General features: G+C 40.6%; 1 protein-coding gene across 1 annotated transcript; it reads left to right on the top strand.

Moving 5' to 3' along the window:
- Window positions 1–240: 240 nt before the first annotated feature.
- Window positions 241–10,580, top strand: LOC135475608 (uncharacterized). Its single transcript, XM_064755536.1, has 8 exons — window positions 241–283; window positions 984–1,088; window positions 1,779–1,930; window positions 2,923–4,129; window positions 7,222–7,359; window positions 7,831–7,929; window positions 8,930–9,021; window positions 10,314–10,580. The coding sequence occupies exons 1-8, from the start codon at window positions 241–243 to the stop codon at window positions 10,578–10,580; spliced, it is 2,103 nt and encodes a 700-aa protein (XP_064611606.1).
- The last annotated feature ends 6,115 nt before the right edge of the window (window positions 10,581–16,695 follow it).

Below are 16,695 nucleotides of genomic sequence, written 5' to 3'. Positions count from 1 at the left end.
GCTTCGCTGATATGCTCCCTGTGTGTAAAAAAAATAAACTGTTGCTCGTCTCCATGGAAGCAAACGCACATACACGGCTTTTGTGACTGCCGTGTATTCTTTCATTCTGTGCTCTGCATCAGTGGCAGAACAAAGCAGTGAAGACAATACCTGTAGTGTGTTTTGTAAACATTCGCTTAAGCTCTAACTGCTCGGCGACTCACTTGGCATCCAGTAAGACAAAACACTTCGACATCAGCAATGGCGATACGCACCATGAAGATGGATATAGAAAAGGGGAAAGGTATGTGGTCATTCTTCGGATGAATTCCGGTTTTAACATCATTTACTTTTAACATGCATGCCATCAGAAACATTTCCAGAAGGAAATAATTCCCAATTTAAAAAAGTCAATGGACTTACATCTTAGAGAGGAAAATATCACAGGTCAGGCGCTTGTTGGTAATTGAGGTGTAAGCCTATTCACTTGAAAGCTTTTTAGTTGATGTATTGGATACCGTAAATCTAAACTCTTCAGACATTTATTGTTGTAAATTTTGTCAACCCTTTTCCCCTTCGATTCGTATTTAAACAAGAATACAGTATTACTCCCCACCTCCTAGCTCCGGTACTCTGTCTGAATGGAAAACGAACTGCAATATGTTGTACCTTTTCATATGAACTGATACATCGATCTACGGACAATTTACACAAACACGAAATCTTTTCGAATACATTTCACCACGAAATGGCGACTCAGGTCCACCTTGCCGGACCAATATTTGGTCTCTTGTAATACACAATTTCTAGGCCTGTTTGTCGACCAATTGTGAAAACCAGAAAATTTGTGATCAATACACTACACGGTTTGGACGCTGTTACCACAGGCGGGAAAGTTCAATCTTTTCTTTTTTTTTTTCTTTTTCTTTTTTTTTCTTTTTTTTTGAGAAATGTTAACACTAAACCATATTGTGGTAAAGTTTATATGTATTTTCGTCTCACAGGTGCACTTGAGAGTAAAGCAACGGGTAGTGCTCTGTCTTTGACAAGCCATGAACTGTTTGAGGCGGCCATGAACGACATACTTAGGCTGAATAACGCTCCTGCTGGTAATGTAGCCTATTTTTATCCTTAATATGGTTGGACTGAAGTCCTTATATATTTATTTATTTCATTTATTTATTTGATTGGTGTTTTACGCTGAACTCAAGAATATTTCACTTATACGACGGCGGACATCAGTATGGTAGTTGGAAACCGGGCAGAGCCCGGAGGAAACCCACGACCATCCGCAGGTTGCTGCCAGACCTTCCCGCGTACGGCCGGAGAGGAAGTCAGCATGAGCTGGAGTTGAACTCACAGCGACTGCATTGGTGAGAGACTCCTGGGTAAGTACTTATATAGTATCAAAGCATAGTATCCTGGGTAAGTACTTATATAGTATCAAAGCATAAAAACTAAACCTTAAAGGTCGCACCCAAATTTCCACAGACGAATGTTACGGTACAGATTGATTTATCAATTAAATTGGTTAAACCTTTACTTTAATAGCATTTAATACTTGGCGCCAAGGCGTTAAACGACCGTTAAATCATTAACTCTTTTACTTTTGGCTAGGAATACAGTTCTTGCAGCTCGCCAAGATCAAATGCGCATGTAGTAAGACAGTTGTAAGATTCAGTTCCATTGTGTCCTTGGCCGCCGTCGTATAAGTGAAATATTGTTGAGTACGGCGTGAAACACCAATCAAATAAATAAATAAATAAATAAATAAATGAGTCCTTGGGATGTATTGGCAGGGTTTTGTCGCGGGGAGCCCCTGACCGACAGAGGCAAGCAGAAACAACTGATTAAGATGCTGGCGCTTTTGTTCATCCCCGTCCTTGCTCTCTGGTGCCTCGCTTTGCAGGGGCTGTCAGATGACGTCACGGAGAAGAACGAGACAGAAGAGGTATATATCCAGCTAGCTCAGCCCCACTGTGATGAGCTCACTACTTGCCACATGTTTAACACCACAATGAAAATTTCACTTACTTTTACCTCTCGAACCCATCGTTCGACAGTTTGGCATATTCTCAATCCCATGCATGTAATCCAAAACCGACACTGGCAAACTATGCATCCGTTGATACTTTATACACAGTTGCGGTGTGGGCAACGCAACGGAGAGAAACAGCCCAAAATGTGTCCGACTGACGGTAAGAAAATTGACCGCGGTTCACTTGGACATTAAATCTTCCCTAGCATAAGTCGATGTTGGTTTTATGTTCCTATAAATTAATTAACCTGTTCTTATAGGCTAACCAAAAATAGCCCACGGCAATAACAAGAATTTACAAAAATGGACGATTTCAGGGTCTGCTGTACAGCAGTGGACATCTCGATAACTCACCATAACTCTGCTACATGGTATAGACTAGGAAGATTTGATTATTAGTCATGAACAAACGTGATTGTCATGGGCCCTGTGAACCTGTGAACAGCGATAAATGTTCCTTCCGACAATCAGACACATTTGGTTTCTCTCCCCAACTCTCGCAACTGTGTTGCTCGATAAGAGTTATCCTACTCCGCTGTCTACGTAACCTACACTCCACTTACACAAAACCTGGTACTGTATAATAAGTGAAGAGAATGCGGGCTGATTGTTTGTATCCACTTTTCGTCCTTCCCTCTTGGCCACACGTCCACACTCTTTACAGTGTATGTTTAGGCCTACAAGATTGTAATTTTCGGTTACATTACCATTCTTCTTCAAGTAGCACGGTATACTGACCCCTCCGCCGGGCTAACTACTCTGGGTCCGTGAAATTAAGCGCTCCTATGCAGAGTTTACATTTTACAGTTACTTTAATCATAAGTTTACAGGATTACAGCACATCAGACACAATTTCACAATTTCAGCCCTTCCTTTTCTAACAAGGAAACTTTTGTTCCTTACAGACAATAAAATTCATCCGTGACACCATCGAAATCGGCCGAGTGGCTCATCGCATTCAAAAAGAGCGTGACTTGACCGTGTTTTTTTACACAAAGTTGGGTCCTTCCACCAAGTCCTTCTTGTTAGACGAATACAGTAAAACTGACCAATCGCTCAGCGAACTAGGAACGTGGCCTGTGGACTTGGACAGAAACAAACGGAAAGAGTTCGTTTCCAAAGAAGCCTTTCAAGTTTCTCTAGCCGCTCACCGTGTGAGTCTCGGTGCCACAGGACAATCACTGTACTCGGAACTCGACTATTATTCTGCGATCATCCAAGTCTTCGTCCGGTGGATTTTCGACTCGCTTAAGGAATCAAAGTATGGGAAAACTTGGAGGTCACTTGTAGCTTACGTCAAAGTCATCACAGCTCGCGAAGATATTGGATTCGAAAGAGCTTTGGGGTCAATTTTCTTTGTCAATGGTTATTTTACCAGGCCTGAAGATTACCATCTTTATCTCAGCAAATATTACACCTCGAAAGTCCTGTTTCGCTCGGCTAGAAATTTTTCACCTCTTGTTGTTTCTGTTGGTGAATATGATATCATTTTTGAGGAAAGAAACCTATCTAGCTCCATCGCCAATGCCAGAAAAGAAATTATCTACCAGGGTCAGGAAGGTATAACTCCGTCGCTGACCAAGGGTCAGTTTTGGTACGACTCTATGTCCATCTTGTTAGACTTGCTTTTAGATCAGCAACAAAATGTGGCTGCAAGGATTTCCGAGATGTTAGACAATATTCAATACAACAAAGTTTCCAAGGTGGCTGTCAGTTCTGTTTTACTTGTGTCAGTCGTGGTTGTGTCACCATTTGTTTTCATCGCTATCCAGTCCCTGACGTCGGACATCCAGCGATTTGCGTTGACACTTGTGGACAAGACGAAGGAACTGTCCAGAGAGAAGCGCAAGACGGACTCGCTCATCTACCAAATGGTACCCAAGCCTGTGGCGGAAATCCTCAAGGAGAGCGGCGAAGTTCAAGCGGAATACTTCAAGGAAGTCACCGTGTTCTTCTCGGCAATCGTAGGGTTCGCGGAAATCTCCACGGAGGTTTCTCCCATGGAGGTCGTAACGCTTCTAAATAATCTCTACCGGTTTATGGACAACGTGCTTGACCGCTACGATGTGTACAAGGTGGAGACCATCAACGACACGTACATGATAACCTCAGGTTAGAAATTGTCCTCGTTATTCATACTCGCCAGGCGCATGCGGCGCTCTCTACATTTGCTTTACATCATTTCCACCAAGAACACAGCCTTGTACAGAAATCTTGACCAACTCCGAGGTTGGTGGCGTCAGGATGATTACGTAGCGCGCGTCGCTCAGAGCATATTCGAACCGCTGATTTCGTGTTGATTCCGCACGAAAACGAGGTCTCGAATGTTAAAAGATAACCTGAGATCACTGTCCCCGAACAACATTGAAACAATATTGAAATAAAGGGCCCTCTGTGCCCTTTTGCACTTACACATTCGTGTCAGCTGACACGAAAGTAATGCGCTCGGGATACACACTAATCTGGATTGGAACAAAGCTACAAGCTATAAAGATCAAATTTCTCTACTAGTGGCAGTGATGTAAAGCGATCGTAGAGGGCGGCACATGCACGCTACTGTGGAATCTTCACGGAGTGTGGGTGGGCGTGGGGGAGGGTATATTGATGTTATCAAAGGGAAAGTGTGTAAACACCTGTCTTTGTTGGTTATGTGGTTATGTCAGCTATGTGCCTCGTTTAATTGAACGATCAACGAGTCGTCTCTCAAGTTATCTCTCACCAACAGGAAACGCGGTAAAATATGTCAAATAATGCTGACAACTTGTTCGATAGTCAATGCCGGTTACAGCATAAACAAGTTATCAAACTCAACAATGAGGTAATGAGGTAGCAATGAGAGGAAACGAGGTAGCGATGCGAGACGGCGAGTTAGCGAGATCAACAAATCCTCGCTATCTCCCTGCCTCGCGAGACAGTGACGCAGCGAGGTAGCGAGATATCCTTTATCGGCTTCCATGATAAATGATATATTTGGACTGTCGAGATTTTTCTGAATAATTACATATCAAGTTCTTGCCTATCCGATAATAAATGAAAACGTTATGTCTCGGTAATTATATCCTAGACCCGAGCAATACGTGTGGCCATTGTTTGGCGTATGCCGTTATCTGAATTGTCAGCTGCATGGTTTAGCCAGTATATATCCATGAGATTTAGGCATACACGAGTGTGGAAAGCTTTATCAAATGAATCTTGTCAGTAAATCACGCGATTTGTCGTGTACATGTGTACATAGAGCAGGATCTATCCTACCTCCATGGTTAGACTAAACCGGAAAAGATTTTTAACAATGCTCCGAATTTGCCGTATTGGGTTATAAAGAATAATAATTAAGTGTTTTATAGCGATGTGTTGTTCAGTATAATGTCTTAACTATACATGTGAAGAATTAACACTAAAACTTCGCGCAGGAAAAGCATAACTGGCACACTCAGAAATAAAACACAAACTTATGTGAAACACAAAGAAAACAAAAATTTAAAAAATAAAAGGACATTTTAAAACTGAGAGGAAATGACTACATGTATAGTCCACATGCCTATACTTTATGCTGTGAACGTTACATATTTGTTAGTATCAACGCAAAGTCAAAGTAAATTTTATATACATGATAAACGGAGACCCATTCCGCTTTGCAAGAGCAAGAGCACTGGCATCAAGATTATTTTATTTGTGTTATTCACATTATTTCTCTTCTGATTTCCTTTTCCGTCGGTATACTTTGGCTGAAACGTGAATGGTATCTTCATCTGTGTGTATCTATGTGTTTTGTCGCAATGTTGGAATACAGAAAACAATGATGGAGAAATGTTATCTCAAGTTCTCTCAAATTAGCCGTGTCAGCTGCAATTCTGCGTCGGATCTAATAAAATGTATCCCCCATCTTTGATGTGGGCGTGACTGACAAGCCCGTGGGCAAGGTTAACTCTCGGCGGAAATCGGTCAGGTGTTTTGCAGGTGAGTAAAGAGGAGAGCACGCGTTTGTCAACAGCTGCTTGCGTGTTAATTCTATTTTACTTGTTTTTGTATATAGGTGTATTGAAGATGGGGAAAATCCACATGTTGTTTTTTTTTTTCAACTCTTGGGTTTGAAGTGGGTTTTGATAATTCTTCGCTGTGATGTAAACGAGCAGGTCAGACAACGACCCGCGGTCAGAAATGCTTCACTTGCATTGGAAATAAACGTATTCTTGTGAAGCAAAATACATATTGTACATTGGTGCGGAATAATCAGTTCATACGACTTCCCGGAAACTTTGGATCAGTGATTAAATAACTTGGGCACATCTATAGTCTCTGTAGGCTTTAAAAATGTGTCTCTATGTGTTAACGTTTAGGTTCTTTACCTATGACTTTTAGATTCTCTAAATATGATTTATGTATACGATATGTATACGAATATAATTTGTACTTTCAAAAGATTGTTATGTAGTATGGATGACGTTCTTAACAGGGGATTGTCTCTGTGGTTTAAGCCTTCGCTTTTCTCAGAAATTTTTTACCCCAAATTTCCAACTTTATGTCGTCAGAAAAATACTCTGATACTTTTCTTTTAAACAAGTGTGCCATCTATGATGCGTACCTCCGGAGATTGTCTTCTATATCGTGTTTGGCCAGTTATGTCTCCTTCACAATTCTTTAAATACCTCGTTCCGTTAGGGTGCTGCCTTCCGTCTTTGTCAAACGGTTGGCTCGTTTCGATAGTTTTCTCTCGAGTTTCTCAATTTGTTGGCTCCTTTTTGGTAGTTTTTCTCGGGTTTCACAAACGGCCGGCTCGTTTTGATAATTTTCTATCGAATTGGTCAAACAACTTTTAAATTTTTTTTTACTTAATTGGCCAGATATTTACGTGTAGTTATAGAAAATTTTTCCAGACCTGTTCAGACTCGTTGAAAATTTTTGATGGATTTTCTTTCGTCAGGTAGTTAATTTATAGCTACGCTTTACAGTTTACAGATTTTTGAGTTGTTCAGACCTTTAGCTTCTAGCCATGGTTGTATTCGTTCAGAGCAAGACACTTGTCGGTCAGGTACATGTACTCGGCTTATGGATACGGGGCCGTAAGTGAGAAGGTCTTTCAGCAACCTGCGGATGGTCGTGGGTTTTCCCAGGGCTCTGTCCGGTCTCCTCCCACCATACTGCTGGCTCTGCTCGGTCTCCTCCCACCATACTGCTGGGTATGAAAAGCTAAATCGTGATTTCAGGCTTACCCAAACGGAATGGAAACCGACATGCAGAGGAGCTGGCCAACTTAGCGCTGGACCTCATCCATTTGATGACAGAACGGAACGCCGTCTTCTTGTCCAATGCAACTATTTCCCTTCGTATTGGCATTAACACAGGTAAGGAGTTTACTTGTACAATTGGAGAAATTTACACAACGGCATCATATTTCACATCTGATTGATAGTGTCTGGCGATGTACGCGCGTGCACACATAAGATCCAAGAGGCTCAGAGCACTGTCGGTGACATGCTTGCTATGAAATCCTCGTGGAGGAGCCACAACTGGCCGGGTTATGTTCGCGATGCAACTATCAAAATAAAGCAATTTGTAATACCGTACAACCTGCAGAATTCATTGCAAAGCAACATGACAATAATGCCATTTGTAATACTTAACCAGGTGTAGAATTCAGTACATTGCAACATTTGTAATTTGGAGCTAATTTGGAGCTAAGGTGGAGCTAATTTTATTCACATTGTTTCAAAGAGAACAGATCGCATTTTCGTTCCACAGATTACGTGGGACAAATCTTTTCTTTAAATCATGCTATGTGTTCATTGGTTAATCGCCCAGTATTTCTTTGACAGGCTCTGTTGTTGCTGGGGTTGTCGGCTCCAAAATGCCGCGCTATTGCCTATTTGGTGACACTGTCAATACAGCCTCGAGGCTCGAGTCCAACAGTTTACGTAAGTTACATGTTTATAACTTTAAAAGTAAGCAGACAGGACAGAGTGCTTAAGTTAGGGTTTCAACTAGAAATACACAACTTCCGGCAATAAGTAGAATTATTGAGCTTGGACATAACTATAATACATCATCAAGTTTAAACTTGGCTGAAGTTGTAACGTTAGACACGATGTCATACCATCCGAGTTGAGTGTATTACCTTAAAAGTTACAGTGGGTGTAGCAGATCAAATGTTAATAAAAAAAAACTTACTTTGTTTTACTCAGTACCCGGTAAGTGAGGATTTACTTAGTAACTGAGTACCGGTACTGAGTAAATGTCTATGAGAGAACTGGTATGGAAAATTCTCTGGCCCACACTGAATAAATGTCCATGGGAGTATGTCATAGACAATTCTCAGGCCCACACTGAATAAATGTCCATGTGAGTATGTCATAGACAATTCTCAGGCCCACACTGAATAAATGTCCATGGGAGTATGTCATAGACAATTCTCAGGCCCACACTGAATAAATGTCCATGGGAGTATGTCATAGACAATTCTCAGGCCCACACTGAATAAATGTCCATGGGAGTATGTCATAGACAATTCTCAGGCCCACACTGAATAAATGTCCACGGGGGTATGTCATAGACAATTCTCAGGCCCACACTGAATAAATGTCCATTGGAGTATGTCATAGACAATTCTCAGGCCCACACTGAATAAATGCCCATGGGAGTATGTCATAGACAATTCTCAGGCCCACAATGATTCAATGTCCACGAGAATATGACATAGACATTTCTGAGGCTCATACTGAGTAAATGTCCATGAAAGTATGGTGGAGACAATTCTAAAGCCCATGCGCAGAGTAAATGCCTATGAGGATATGTTATAGACATTTCTCATGCGCATTCTTAGTAAATGTTCCTGGCTTTGAACAACAGTCAGTGAACTAAATGTTTGATTTTGTAGCCAGTGTTTTGACATCAACCTCTTTACCCTTGCCTTCACAGCAAATCGGATTCACATCAGTTCATCAACAAGGAAAATCTTGCGGAAGAAAGGCGGTTACCTTCTTCAGAGTCGTGGTACAGTACATCTGAAGGTAAGATACAGCTTTGGCATTGTTTCTTAACTGAGGACGTAAGATGAAATGTATTATCATCCTATAAAAAGGACTAAATAAACCCACCAAAATTTGCACTAAACCAAGCGGGTGTTAAAGGGAGGTACTGCAAAAGTATTACTGTTCTGTATCACAAGTTTGAAAATGACCACACATGATTCAATAGAGCCGACTAAAATTTGTATACAGCATACAGTGTGAGGACATTGTTGTGCAAGACCAACATACAATGAAGATGCTGTGCAAGTGTACAAAACAGGATGAGACACTGTAGATAAGTAAGATTCACTGTGAAGGCAGGGCTACAAGGACACGCCTAAATGAGTCCGCTTTGAATTTACTGACTGATTGGAAGAGGAAACGAGAAGATGTAAGAATGACTCATTACTTACTATAAAATTAACAATGTCGAGTTCCTTTAAAAGATTAATTCCATGGATGAGTGAGAGTCTTTTTGTCAAATTCTCTTTATAGAGTACAGGATATAGTATAGGATATAGGCCTATCCATAACGCTCTCTATCAATTATAGAATAGCGTTTCTTAAGGACCTCTGGTCAGTGTTCGTTCTTTGATCAGATGTTGCTTAAATATGTGTAAGATATTTGATCATTCACTTTAAAATATGGCAGAAAATTTTGCATCATACAGGATTATCACCATCTATGTTCTGATGGTTTACATGGGCTACACCACTTACACGGAATAATGGTTAAAACCATTGTGACCAAAAAACTTTATTTGGGCCCTCCATGTCAATAGATCAGAATTATGGGAACAACTTTGACCAGAACTGTGAGAAAAAATGGCACATAGATCGGAATATTGAGAAGAAATAATTACGTAGAATAAAATTGTGATAACAATTTAGATCAGAACTGTGAGAAGGAATTACTAGAATTTGAGCAGTGAGAACAACTTGGTACATTATGTGAACTATTAGACCACAACAAAGAGAACAAATTATGCTAACAAATTGGTACATAGACTACAACTGTGAGAACAAATTAGTACATTCATTGACCAGAAGTGTGAGAGCAACTTGGTATATAGATCAGAAATGTGAGCACAACTTTGCACTTAGATCAAAATTGTGAGACCAGCTTAGTACAGAAATCAGAATTGTGAGAAGTATTTAATTAGTACGTAGATAAGAATTATGTGAACAACTTGAGACATAGGCCAGAATTATGTGAACAACTTGGCACATATACTATAATTATGGGAACATAACACCTGTTACATGTGTTTTGTTTGTTTTTGTTTTCATAGGGTAAAGGGAATATGCTGACCTACTGGCTGACTGGGAAGGGGACGACGACCGACGACGATGTGCCGGACATGGCGGATTCGGAGGATGTGGAGTTGCCAGGGGAGATAACTTATGGCTCCAAGGACGCCAGCAAGATCATCATCATCAAGCCAGACTCCGTCAACCGAAGTGTTAACATAGACCCGGAAAAATCCCTTCAGCAAATGGCGGAGCACCAGGACGCAGATGGCACAGTGCTACAACCTCGAGAAGGCATTCACTATTGAACCAACGGCCGCAGAATATAGATGTATTGCTAAGCTTTCAACAGCCGGACTGCAGGATGGAATTGGGAAAGTCGGCTGATTGGGTTTACCTGAACATAACTTGTTGCTTAGAAAATATAATGACTGATTTATTTACGGTGTATTGTCAATCAAATGAAAAAAAGTAGCAATTAGATTTATTTATTTATTTATTTATTTATTTGATTGGTGTTTTACGCTATACTCAAGAATGTTTCACTTATACGATGGCGACCAGCATTATGGCCGGAGGAAAGTAGCAATTAGAACTATGGAACTGGTAGTGGAAGACAAGATGGATTCATTTCAACGTGAGATGTTGACAGCTAGTGCATGTGGAGATCAATATTAAGTCTGGGTCAAAGTTAAAAACAGGGAAACAAAGACTGTTATATTAAGGAACATAAACGTTTTGTGTAAGCAAACAAAAACAATGTTATATAAGACATTCAGAATATATTATACAGTTTATGTGAAGAAAGACAGTTAAGAAACAAAGAACAATTGTTATTATCGGTGCTGTGTCGTTTCCACATGTCTGATTTCACCCGCAAAAAGTAACGTATTGGTGATCGACAAGTAAGCGACAAGACTTAAGTTCCCGCGACAAGCTGTATGTGTCACTGTCCAGCAAAGAAAGATCTTGAATTGTCATTGCTCAATACAGAGAATGATTTTACGCCATTACTCAGTAGAATGATCTCATATCATTGCCTAGTAGAGAGGAAGGATCTAATATCATTACCTTGTAAATGGAAAGATCTCAGTCAATACCCAGTAGAAAGAGGAAGATCTTTTATGCGATTACCCATTGGAAAGAGAAATATCACATGTCATTGCCCAGTAGAGAGGAAGATCACGTAATTGCCCAGTAGAAAGGAGGATCTTATGCCGTTGTCCAGTAGAGAGGAAGATCTCATGTCATTGTCCAGTAGAGAGGAAGATCTCATGTCATTGTCCAGTAGAGAGGAAGATCTTATGTCATTGTCCAGTAGAGAGGAAGATCTTATGTCACTGCCCTGTAGAGAGGAAGATCTTATGTCATTGCCCAGTAGAGAGAAGATCTTATGTCATTGCCGTGTAGAGAAGAAGATCGTATGTCATTGCCCAGTAGAAAGGTAAATCTTATGCCGTTGTCCAGTAGAGAGGAAGATGTTATGTGATCGTCCAGTAGAAAGGATGATCTTATGCCACTGTCTAGTAGGAAAGGATGATCTTATGTCATTGTCCAGTAGAGAGGAAGATTTTATGCCATTGTCCAGTAAAGAGGAAGATCTTATGTCATTGCTCAGTAGAGAGGAAGATCTTACGCCATTGCCCTGTAAAGAGCAAGATGTTATGTAATTGCCCAGTAGAAAGGAAGATCTTATGTCATTGCCCAGTAGAGAGGAAGATCTTATGTCATTGCCTTGTTGAGAGGAAGATCTTGTGTCATTGTCCAGTAGAGAAGATCTTATGTCATTGTCCAGTAGAGAGGAAGATCTTATGTCATTGCCCAGTAGAGAGGAAGATCTTATGTCATTGCCTTGTTGAGAGGAAGATCTTGTGTCCCTGTCCAGTAGAGAAGATCTTATATCATTGCCTAGTAGAGAAGATGCCACTTTATCTTTCTGTTGTGTTGAGACAGTACATCTGTAATACTATATACGTTGTATGCACATCTAAATCTATTCTTTAGACTCAAGCAATAAAATTATACTGATCGTATTTTTGTTTTTTTATGTGTTTATTTCTAAATAAAGGAAATAAATATCATACAATTGCTTCTTTGTATATTGCAAGAATATTACCATACGACCTGGTGATGTCATAAACTACAGATAAACAAAGACCCATCTGACTGTATCAGCCCAAAATACATGGGTCCAGCTAAGGGCGGTTTGGTTCCGAAAGTTCTCACTTTGTCCACAAAGCGCGAGTCACAAGAAGGTTTAAATCCGCCTCTGTAGCGAAAATCTTCCTGACTGCTGTTTCCGTTATACAAACGTTCGATCTGATTATAATCACCTATCGTACTAGCTGTGGAACACGTTGAAAACTGCATTCTGACTATCATCTCCTTTGGTACAAGCTGTGGAACACGTTGAGAGCTGCATTCTGACTATCATCTCCTTTGGTACAAGCTGTGGAACTCAATGGGAAGAACTGTATTCTGACTGTCACCTCCTTTGGTACAACCTGTTGAGAACTCAACCATGGCTATCATTTTCCTTAGAACAAGCTGTGGAATACGTTGAGAACTGCATTCTAACTATCATCTCTTTTGTACAAGTGGTGGAGTATGTCATCGTCAAAAGCATATCTTTTAGCAATACACCCACGCAGAGAATCAGCTAGGGATTGTCTTTCACATGATCGTAAGTATTTGCAACAATTCGCTGCATGATTTCCAATTTCTTCGTTGGCTGCGGATTACGGCAAGCCGTGTTAGTATTTTAGGCTTCCTAGCTAAAAGCAGAAGCCTACTGAAGCTTTGGAATAATAAAATTATTCTTTCGAACGTTAAATCGCATCTGTTTGAAATTTGGCAGCAAAATTCTCGCGGACATAGGCCTATATGTACTATCTCAGATGGTTTCGGAGTTTTCTCTTCTGGGTCACCTAGCTTGGCGGCAATACTGGATTCAGAGCAAAACCCTTCTGTTCAAGAACGAATGGACGGATGCATGCACAGCAATACTATAGTTACATAAACTTGAAATTAAAATCCATTAAGAACTTTAGAAGTTTCTCATTGGTGGAATATATGATCACAAAATGTTTTGAATTTTAAACCTGTCAAGGTATATTTCGGACCGGTTTTTTTCTCCGTTATTTCAGTGATCTGTTAATCACAAACTAGGAGAGGTACGAGAGCAAATTTTAGCCCGAGGTATGCGCTTTCCGTCGCATCCGGCATATTTGAGCTACGATTAATTTTCCTGTTAGATTCGGGTCCAATTTTTGTACGTCGTCAAAAACGGCTTGATTCGTTAGATCGGCAAATATGATATAAACCATCATTGAGGGAACTAACCTAAGGGAAGATTTTTTGTCAGGTAAATGCAAACAAAAATTTATTTGGCATATTTATTAGCATGCGTATGTACTAACCTTTTCCACACTTATACAACCAGACCGACGTTTTTACACACATCTCCAAATATCTGTACATACATATACGTAAGCCTGTAAAAGAATTCCAAAATTTGCCAATATGTATAGGACAGGCAAAATGGAGAATAAATACCGAAACCGCTTGCCAAATATAGCGTCCTTTTCCCATTAGGAGTCACGCCAGATTCTTCTGAAATTTAACACATGCGTGCAGAGGACACCAGGCATACACTCAACTGCTATAGTATAAAGATATGAGCATCTATACACGATTAACATGCATGCAAATGACTTAGCAGTGGGATTGTCAAGTTTGAGAAAGTTAAGATGTCCGTGTGTTGAACTTTACGCATATAATTCCATATGTATGCTTGGGGTTTTACGTTGTACATTGAAAACAATTTTTCAGGCAAATGATGTTGCCGAGCCATTGATTGTGTACACATGTAACGTGTCTTCCTGTAGGAGTGTAAATCCTAGTTCTGAGCGTCATGCTGAAGACACCAGGCATGATGTTCCACCCAGGGACACCGGTCCAACAAGTCGTTGGATGATCTAACCCCGAGGTTTGATCCAAGGTCTGCCCTGTTCGAGGTGGATGCTCTAAACCTCTTAACCTCTCCATGGGGTTTCCCCGATCCAACTTCCAATGAACGAATTTTACCAGCATCTTTAAAAGTCAAATAACTGCAGGGCTCGTTAGTACTTGTCTATACTCCAAACATTTAACCTACTTCGTTGATTAGAATAAAACTGTGATTTTCCCATGATTAACTGACCCTTTATCTCAACACGGTTCTGGTTAAAAACTCTCACCAGAGTATACCAGACGTATCTATACGGACGTGTCTTGCACTCTGGACAGAAGCAAGGCCGTCGGTCTTACGGTTACATCCGGAACGTTCAGACTTCACCTTCAGCGCTGTACAAAATCTGTATTTATATTTTCTGATTGATGTATTACACCGTACTCAAGAATATTTCACTTATACGGCGGCGGCCAGCAATATGGTGGGAGGAAACCCACAGCCATCTGCAGGTTGCTGCAGCCCTTCCCACGTATGACGGGAGACAAAACCTGTAGAATCGGAGCTCAATTCAACCAGCCGTCATTTCCACAGTAAACTTCCCGGATAGGAATGTCTGTGAATGAAACGGCCGTTTTCAGAGAACTTTTTCCACTTGATCTCTACCGTATTACATGATTATGCTTAGTCCCATGTGACTCTTTCAGCTCCTCTCCTTACGCTTCGTTGGCGTAGTTTTATACGTTACTCCGCCAACCAGGCATTCAGCGTGGAGTTCAAACAGCCTACTGTGGCGTAATTATATACTAAATACATATGGTTAAACTGGATACCTATCATAATCTAGGAATAGGCGTGATCGCTCAAGATTTTACTCCTACTCATGGTTATAACTACAAAAACACACCATTCTCTGCTGTTATATACACATGCTTGTGTGCTACCTTTTTATACGAGCACAACTATGCCATAATAGTGACTGATTACAGAAAAAACAACAAGAGTGGGCTATACACTAAAAAAAATTTTAACAGTCTGTAGGCTGGGTGATGCTAGAAGTATTCTGCTATTGCAACACATGTATTCTGTTAATTCATCATAAAGATTGTATTATGCTAACAGAATTTTATGTTAGATATGATATAGTATTATGTTATAACAGAATACAGTCTAGTGTCAGAAACAAACTTTCTGTTAAAATTAAGATTGATTTTTTGGAGTGTACATGGACGGTTTGGATCGACTCAGTTTAGGCGCAGTCTTCTCCACTGGAGTCCACACTGTCTCATTTGTCTAAAGGGTCTATATATCTCGCTGACCACGGCACACAAAAAACGCTTGTGTTGAAATCTATTTTATTTTATTTGATTAGTGTTTAACACCGAACTCAAGAATATTTCACTTATACGACGGTGGCCAGCATTATGGGGGGTTAAAACCTGGGGAAACCCACGACCATCCGCAGGTTGCTGGAAGAAGTTCCCACGTGCGCCGGAGAGGAAGCTAGCTTGATCTGGACGCTAACCAACTAAGCCACGGCGGCCCTCTGTTGAAATCTAACACAGCTTTTTTTCATTCAACACGTGCTACTCCAACACAAACGTGTTAAACAAATATGAAGTACAGGTGTTTGTGATACAAAATAAAAAAACACAAACTTATGTTGAGCTAAAATGAGGTAATTTGATGAATAACAGCCTAACTTCTATATATTCTTACCAAAAAATACTTGTGTATTTTGCAATAAAAGCATTGTGTACTTGATTGCTGTTTTACGCCGAACTCAAGAACATTTCACTTATACGAGGGCAGTCAGAAATCCGGAGGGAGGAAACCGACCAGAGCCTGGGGGAAACCCACGACCATCCGTACGTTGCATACAGACCTTCCTACGTACGGCCGGAGAGGAAGCCAGCATGAGCTGGTCTTGAACTCACTGCGACCGATTGCTTCAGAGGTTCCGCGCTGGCGTGCTAATCCCCTCAGCTATGGAGGCCCCGTTTTATTGAAAACAGATACTGTTAACGCGCAGCCCAATATCGTTAGTTGTTACTCCGTAGATGTCCATCCATCACAGTACCATAGGAGAGTTACAACATCGTGTCTACCCACATATACATGTTAACAGCTCCACAAGTGACACATTATTGCGTAATGCCTATATCTAATGAATAATCACTCTGGAAATTACATGAAATGGTGGTACGCCTATTCGACAGTCAAATAAACATATACCGATTAAGATTCCAAGTAGTATCAGGTGGATTGGAAGGCATGGAGTGTCAGGTAAGGCATGACCTAATCGTTTGCAATTCCTATTTCAGTTTTCAGAAATGACACATTAGAAGAAGTGCTCGAAAAAATAGTGGTAAAATCAGCAACGCCAACTTCATGTACCGATCTTGTCTCTTAGAACATTAGACGTCTAGTACCTATATCATTAGCTGGAGTCTGCTCAAAGGTTTCAAACAAGC

Source organism: Liolophura sinensis, chromosome 9 (assembly GCF_032854445.1).
Source record: "Liolophura sinensis isolate JHLJ2023 chromosome 9, CUHK_Ljap_v2, whole genome shotgun sequence".
NCBI lineage: Eukaryota > Metazoa > Mollusca > Polyplacophora > Chitonida > Chitonidae > Liolophura > Liolophura sinensis.
Note: the sequence above shows the minus strand (reverse complement) of the source record. Positions and strands in the feature narration are given on the sequence as shown.

What these genes read in the sequence shown, in the direction of transcription:
- LOC135475608 (XM_064755536.1), top strand. Translation starts at nt 241, where the DNA reads ATGGCGATACGCACCATGAAGATGGATATAGAAAAGGGGAAAG. An exon ending in CACGTACATGATAACCTCAG is followed by an intron (nt 4,130 to 7,221) that starts GTTAGAAATTGT and finishes TCGTGATTTCAG; the next exon opens with GCTTACCCAAACGGAATGGA. An exon ending in GCTCGAGTCCAACAGTTTAC is followed by an intron (nt 7,930 to 8,929) that starts GTAAGTTACATG and finishes TTGCCTTCACAG; the next exon opens with CAAATCGGATTCACATCAGT.